Source organism: Cebus imitator, unplaced genomic scaffold (genome assembly GCF_001604975.1).
Source record: "Cebus imitator isolate Cc_AM_T3 unplaced genomic scaffold, Cebus_imitator-1.0 Scaffold165, whole genome shotgun sequence".
In the NCBI taxonomy this organism is placed as follows: domain Eukaryota; kingdom Metazoa; phylum Chordata; class Mammalia; order Primates; family Cebidae; genus Cebus; species Cebus imitator.
In genome coordinates, this window is record NW_016107480.1 from 2,745,720 (window position 1) to 2,753,888 (window position 8,169).

At 38.3% G+C, this 8,169-nt stretch overlaps 1 protein-coding gene across 6 annotated transcripts in view; it reads right to left on the reverse strand.

Moving 5' to 3' along the window:
- CDKAL1 (CDK5 regulatory subunit associated protein 1 like 1) overlaps positions 1-8,169 on the reverse strand; it is a 717,953-nt gene that overhangs the window by 284,930 nt on the left and 424,854 nt on the right. For all 6 annotated transcript variants that reach the window (XM_017544096.2, XM_017544095.2, XM_037744111.1 and 3 more), the window contains one exon: positions 3,948-4,114. In XM_017544096.2, the coding sequence (XP_017399585.1) occupies positions 3,948-4,114 (167 nt within the window). The remainder of the gene's footprint in view (positions 1-3,947; positions 4,115-8,169) is intronic.

Sequence of the window (8,169 nt, forward strand, 5' to 3'; positions counted from 1 at the left end):
TATATACATATATATATAGAGAGAGAGAGGAAGGCATCATAAGGGTACTACTGAAGGAACAAAGGAATAAGAATGTAATAGAAAACTTAAGTACCCTGAATGTCCTAAAGGGCTTATTCTTATCATTTAGGCAATAAAGACTTTAAGATGACATAAAGCATGTTTACTGTTTTATCTATTGATTCTATTATCACATGCAAGTTTACTATAGGATTGTATAAGCTCATAGACATGTTTCTTCAATTCCAGGGTGTTTTTCTCACAATCTATATGTTTGAGGTATCTCTTGTCAGCTATATAATAATTTAAATAAATCCTATATTGCTTTTTAAGAGCAGTGATATTAAAATAAGGTTTGCAGATGTTCCAGAGAGACACTTCTCCTTCTCTTCCTTTTATTCACTCCACATGTATTCAGCATTTACTATATAAAGTGCCACACACAATGCTAGACTCTTGAAGAAACCTTAAAAGTGATCCTGTGTTAAGTGTAATATGCATCCTCTATTCCTATGGAGATTGAATCAAATGTACTCTTAACAGATGTATCTTTCCTCAGCATACTTTTAAATAACGATAAAAACCTTGGTGTTTTCCTTTATTTAACTTTCTCTTTAAACTGTTCATTTAAAAAAAAAAAAAAAAAGGTTGGTAAAGGGTTTTTTAAAAAAACATCTGAGAGTCAGGTGAATAAGAAGTGAACAGAGAATGAAGAGAAAGGAAAACAGCCCAGTCAAGTGCTCTCTAATTAAAGTCTGTTGCATCAAGCATCTTCCAAAAACACAAGAAGGCTGAGTTTACCTATAAAATTCTCAAGAAATCCTTGCCCTGAAGGTATTAAAGCATCAGGGCAGTTATTTCAAGAGTGGATTCCTTCAATCGCTACAGTTAAGAAAGTCACCACCTTCATTTGCTGTTATACTTTTTCTGTGTTTATCTTCGGTTTTTTCTTATTGGAGGACTCTGTTCGGCACCCATCAGACAAATCAAGTAATTTCTATAGAGTGGTCTAAGCCTAGTGAGAGGAAAATAGAAATTTACAAGGTATTGCTGTGCAAAGCACTGAGGAGCAGCATCAGACGTAGGCTCCCTTCCCTACTGCCCTTTTTGACCCTGGGAAGCCTTGCAAGCCTTCTGGGGCTCAGTCACCTTTTCTGTTACATGAGGATGTACCTGTGGAGTCCTGAGTGCTCTGGGCTCTGCCATGCAGAGGAGGATGAGAAGAAACGGCAAGGTGTGAAGGTCTGGTCAAAGTGACAAAGGAAGAGTTTGACCAGTAAAAGCTCTTACTTCGAGATGGTGTAGACCTTTGATTCTTGCATACCTTTGTCTGTTTCTTTTGGATGGCTTTCTCCCTGTGTGTGGTATCACAGCCTGGATCACCTCCTGCACATAAAGTTCATAGGAGTGGGTGGCTTTCTGTGGGGAACAATTCTCACCCTTGAAACTCATTTACTTCATCATCTTTGCTGCCTCTTCTGGCCAGAGGTTAGGATTTCAAAGTTCAAGACTGCAGTGTAGGCTCTACAGTTTATTTTATGAAGAAGGCTCTTCCTTTTTTCTTTTGAGACAGTCTTGCTCTGTTGCCCAGGCTGGAGTGCAGTGGCACAATCTTGGCTCACTGCAATCTCTACCTCCTGGACTCAAGCGATTCTTCTGCCTCAGCCTCCTGAGTAGCTAGGATTATAGGCACCCATCACCATGCCTGGATAATTTTTGTATTTTTAGTACAGACAGAGTTTCACCATGTCAGCCAGGTTGGTCTCGAACTCCTGACATCAAGTGATCCACCCGTTGGCCTTCCAAAGTGCCGGGATTATAGGCCTGGACCACTGTGCCCGGCCAGCTCTTCCTTTGCTCATTCTCATATTCATTTATTGAGCCACTACTGAGTGGGATAGATCCAGAGACAGATATAACAAGGTTGTTGCCCCAAAGTGATAATGTAGGAAGAAAGGCCAACATGACAAATACCTCAAAGGATTTTAAAAACGGAATGTTATGACAATCAGAACCTGTTGTCACTCCAACTACGATCTATGAACTAAACGTCTGGTGTTTTCCAGGTAAAGTATGAAGTTGTATTTCACATCTTTTGTAGATTTTTAGAAGCTGTCCTGGAGCATCTATTCAGAGGTCAAGAAGTCTGGCACGACTTCAGGCGCTGAGCACCAGGATTTGCTACACACGCAGTATTAGCTGCTGCAATCTTGTAATCAATTAAAATGCTGAATTTATTCCAAGGAGTGTTTGGTTAGTTACCTCAGAGCCAACACAGGAAACTTTTTCCCTCTGTTTACTCCTGCTTGAACTTCTTTATCTATTGTGGGTCCCTGGATCCCTGATCAGATCTTTTCCAATCCAAAAAAAGTGGCTGTTACCATAAACCTTATACTGATGGGGCCTGTTCCCTTCCTACCTACCACACATCTAGTGCGTCTCCTGGTCTTCACGATGTATGTCTCCCATTTATGCAAACACAGCAAGACTGTCAAAGCTCTTAGCATATTTGATTTTTTTTTACAGAGAATCACTTTGCTTTTTCAAGCGTTGAGTCAAAGCGTTAAGTAAAAGTTGACATGCCTGCAACTTATTTTTAAATAGCAAATCATAATCATCCCACATTTTCTAAAGTACTAAACTTAACATATAAACCATATATCTTTACTAGAAGGAGCTAGCCAGAAAAATGTAAATAACAAAATTAAAATTGCTAAGCTCCCTCATTATATATTTATAATTAACCATCAAATTATTAACTCTGTTTTCACAATTTCTGAAATAGGTTGTTGATATTAAGGAGGCTGTTCAACGAAAACCTCAACAAGTATGGTCTTAAAATCAAATCAACGAAGTAATCCCTTAAATGTTTAGCCATCCATTAGCATTTGCATTAAATTTCAGCAAATGGGGTTGCTTTCAGCTTTTTAGGATGTTCGTTTTCTACACAAACATACTGCAAAGAACATACTTGATAGAAAATAAAAGTGACTTGTTTCCATACTTTACACATGACTTTCGAACAGCACTAATCAGATTTTATGTCCATGACCATGGGACTAAGGTAATTATTTTATTTCTCAAATAATCATCATGTATCCTAGCATGTACTTCCTCATTTATACAACTGCTCCCCTGTCCATGTTCTTTGCTCATATTTACTGTGTCATTTGGCATCAGGTACCACAGTTAACTGGACATATGCCTATTTCTGTCTAGCTTGACACAGCTACTTAAGGGTAAGCATCCCCGTCTGTGGAAAGGTACAAAAACAGAATCAGGGATCTCAGAATCACCTTGGTCCACAGTGATTACCATGATGTCAATAAATGAAAAACAAAGAAGGAAACTCTCTGAAAGAAAATGTCACGTATTCAGGGATGAGCATCACAATGGGAATACAGGTGCCACAGTAATGCATGTACGAGTCACGTGGAAGAGCACCTTGCCCTGTGTCCCTTTCAGTCCACTTCACCCCTATGTATCTCCAGATGAAGGGATGAAATTCAAAGTTCATCCTCAAGCTTCGGGCACAGTACCGTTTCTGATATGGCTGAGAGAAGTTTGGATAACACAATAGCGACTATGGGCTGCAAAATTAATGCCACGTATGAGCAGTTCTGAATCACACAAGGGGTCAAAATGGAGGAAGTGAGGCCAATCGATGTGCTGGAAGATGGAAGGACTACAAACAAGAAACAAAGAACTGTGACAAGGTGGCAGGTCTTGAAAAAATCTGGGCAATGTTAATTAATGGCGAGGAAGCAGAAAGTGCTGGCTGCCAAGGAAGGGGATTTGGAAGTCTTGATTCATTCTTGGAAATATGAAAAAAAAAAAAAAAAGGGAAGGAGTTTTTAAATGAAGCTCATGCGTGGATACTGAGGCCGCCACACGGTCTGGATTGGTTAGTGTCTGTGTCAGCATGCAAATGCGGTGCTTTTCCTTACCTCCAGATGCTCTAAAATATAGGGTGGATTTGTCATGCCAAGCCTCAGCATTGCTCCCTCAGGAATCACTTCAACCAGTTTCCACAGAAGTGCGGGGAGATTGGTGCCAGTATCTCTGCCATAAGCCCCCGTGTCTTCACTGGTCAGCCATATCTCACAGACACCCTCTGCGAAGCAAAGGAGGTAATTAACAAACCCGTGGCGGAGCTGTTTCCTTCATCACACAGCTGCTCACTCTTTTTAATGCAGTATTTCTCAACACTGTGATTCAGGCAGTCTGGGTATTCAATTGCAGAGAAAAAGCAGCTTATCCCACAGTGCCAGTGGGTTATTAAGTTCATTTTATGAACACCGGAGAGTTACAACAATGCTGCAAATGATCAGTGTGTCCTATGAAGTGATTAACATTCGCAGCCAATCAGTTCAACTGTGCTTACCCCAAAGCACTTTGATCAAGACGGAAGCCTCAGTCCCACCTCAGAGAATACCTATTTTATTGAACAGTCTAAGCCCTGGGACCGAAACAGTCACTCCACAGAATAAGTGCTATAAGCAGTTAACTCATTAATCAGTATGGCACCAACCTAAGGAAAAATGTCAAGTGTAGTTAAGGTTTAACTCACATATTATTAATTATAAGGTACCCATTTTCCCCATAGCAACTATTCTAGTCTGTCTTCGTTATTCAATTAAAAATAGTATTCATTTAATTGCTGCATCCAAAAAACTTGGTTGCTGCCCGCACTGAGTGTTTGTGTTGGAAAACCTGTTTACTGACAGCTTGCATTCTATTTTCCATAAATCAGACTTCAGAAAAATGTATATGTATTTTTGTCGTTGTTATGAAGAATTCTGACTTCAAATATCATAGCCTGCAATGATATTGCTTCAAAAATCAAGAGGAAATACTTTGGGATTTCCCTCATGTTATTTAAAATGAATAAAACAGAGTTAGCAAGGGCCACTCAGGCTTTCATGGCACACAGAACTTTTCTGAATCCATATTCAGTGACATGATCAGCCTGTTTTAAAAGGCCAAATGATTAACAAGGCTAAAACAAACAATGAAGTGAGCCTGTGAAATTTGCTCACGCTCAAGTGGTTTGTGGCTCCTGAAGAACACACACACACAGGCACACAAACTGATGACTTTAGCCTGAACCAAAGTATAAGTTTCTAGAAAGTGTCTTAAAATTATAATTTTAAATTATCTTTAGTTGACAGAACAGAAGCGTTTCAAGAATACATTAAATATTCCTAGCCAAGAGAGGCAACAAATAAAACACAGGCTTTTATGTGAAGGTGGACTTAAAGCTCACAGAACAAAAAAACACAAAATAAAGATCTTCACTCCTCTTAATATGTTCCAAGAGGTAGAGAAAAACACAGCATAAAGATTTCCAATCACTATTTTCTCCTTTAACATAAGAAATATAATTACTTTATAAAAAAAACTAAACCACATAAAAACATTTTCACTTTTTCCTGCCTGTCTTTTTGAGACATGCACATCCTCTTCCACACCCACACAACATGGAAAACATAAGGATAGAAATAAGATTGTAGTTTCCCTAAGGAATCAATAACTTAGCATTGAGAAGAGAATACACAGAAAAAAAGCTCACTTAAAAAGATTTTTTTTAAATAAAAAGCTCAATACATTAAAAAGCTGAAGATATTTTTAGCATCTGAAAATCAGTAGTATTATGGATATGTGGGTTTTCATAGTTTAAATTAAATACCTAGTTCCAGGAATAATAAACCTTTACTTAATCATTTAATAAAAAGCTTTATCCTCCAAAGAAATAGTCTGGCATGTCCATAGGCTATTTTTAGAGGCATATCATTTTGTAAATATTCTCTGTACATGGAATAAATCTTTTTCTATTTAAAACGTGGACTGAAATTAGTGGTATCATCTTTAATATTATACCTGCCATCGGACACTGGACTCGTACAATCTTTTTTTTAAAAAAATCTTATCACAAAATCCACTTCAGGAAAAGAGATTGCTAAGTAACAACATAAACAGATTTTAAAACATTCTGAAAGAAGTTATAAAAACAGGACATTATCCATGATTTTCCAGTTACTGGCATTTGAACAACACAATATGAATATTTTAAAATGAACAGAATAATTTTAATTTATAATTTTTCCATCCAAATGGTTCCATGTTATGCCTTATGTAGAGAGAGCGGGTTCCTGGAACAGTGCCTTGCTGTTGCTAGATGAATATAGAAAGGGAAAAATCGCTGTGAATAGGAATGGAAATAACATCCACGCAGAAACAGCAGCCAGCTCTTAAAGCTGCATAGGTGGGGACCAATAGCCCCCTGGTGGGCTGAAACTTCAAATTAAATCACATAAAGAGGAAGCAGCTGTAACACTAAATCAGCAACAACAGGAATAATGGTCTTGATGTCTCCAAGATCAAGGCTGCTAAAATACTCTATATAATAGCAACCTGGTTTAAAACACAAAGGAATGAAAGAGCATGTGCAAAATGTGAAACTCTTGGACTTTAGGAGAGTTTTCCCTTGCCAATTCAATTCAAAAATGTGTCAAAGATGATCTTTGAGAAAGTTCAGCTTTTGTCAGGGTGTATTGCAAGCATTAATCCTAATGAGAATGGACCCCTCAAATAGGGTATGGAAGTTGTTTCATATAAAGTGATGCTAAATGTGGAATCCCCAAGCCTGACATCCTTTTCCCTGGAAAGTCTACTGATTACTCATAGCATGGGCGGTTCCTGCCAGGCCACGCTTGCTGTTAAGTCACCAGAGCACCTGAGGGCGTCAGTAGCCACTAATGGACACACATTGGGACACACGCTCGTATCTCCACACTTAATTGGCCAGACTTACGGACAGAAGTCCATAAATCAGCTTAATTCCTTAAGGACTTCAGTTATGAGCTATATTTCTTTGCACATTGAGTATTCAATTCAATTTGGCCCTTACCTACTGTGTGTCCTGCTGCTCTTCCAGCTCACCACAGGTATGGATTCACTATTAAACTTGCTATTACTTAACAGCTGGCAAGGGGGCACTGACTAACGTCTGGGACACTTCACATCCATCCCTGTTGGTGGTGGGGATACAATGGGACAGTCTTCAAGAACACAGCCTTAGACCAAAATGAAGGGCCTGCTGGGCTGGCTTAAAATGGACACAATGTTAGCCACAGTAAGACAGTCCCAGTCTGCACTGTAACTTGGAATTGGATTAATATATGTCAGGAAAATAAACACATGAAAATGAAAAAGAGATGCAGCCAGAAGAACTAAGATAAGAGAAGTGAATATCCATTAAAACTCCCATGCCTGTAAAAATAAATATATGCAAAAAAAAGAAAGTGGTGGGGTAGAAAAGTGGGAGATAAAAATTAGGGTTTTTTAAGGCATCCAAGGGAAGATTGTACTTATTTCAAAAATCGTTTATCTACCTGACTTTTGTTCGTTTTCCCAAAAATTGTTCAGTCTACCCAACTTTTTAAATGAACATTATGTTCATCAGATCGTCCACCATCCTTTTGATGCATTAATTTTGGTAAAAGGGAAAGCAAATATTGGGAAGAATGAATGCACTATACAGGAAAAACGCCTTAGGCTTGGTTATTAGATTCCATTTTCCTCTTACCCAAGCAATTACAGAGCAGCCTATATAGTTGAAACACACAGCCATTTTTCCCTGAATAAACAGGGGCCCCAACAGCTAGATTCCCATCTCTGCTCCACAGCAATTTGAGATGACAGGAGACAGAAAAAGTAGAAGACATAAAGGTTTGATAGTAAAGAAGGATAATGTTCTCAATAAAACAGTCTCATCACAAAGAAAATCCTCTTTGAAAAATCAAAGTTTGTCAAAATTCAATTTCAAAAGATGATGACTCATATAACTTTATGTATGAGCGTCATTGTAATAAATTAAAATACGGGTGAAGACTGATTTCATCTGGTCAGAGAAGTGGCTTTTCTCTAGCAGTTCCTGCTTTATCATTGAGGAAAATTTCCACGATCGGTAGTCTCTAAAAATAAGGACAACAAACATATAAAGACTGTAAATAATGATTATGGGGATCAACAGTTAGAGAGCACTGGAGGGCAGGGAAACCTACATCAACTACACAGAATTTAAAACTTCTTGGAAAATCTGCTAACTGTACCTCACAGTACCCAGTGTGTACTCTCCCATCTCCGTCTTTTTTTTTTTTTTTTTTT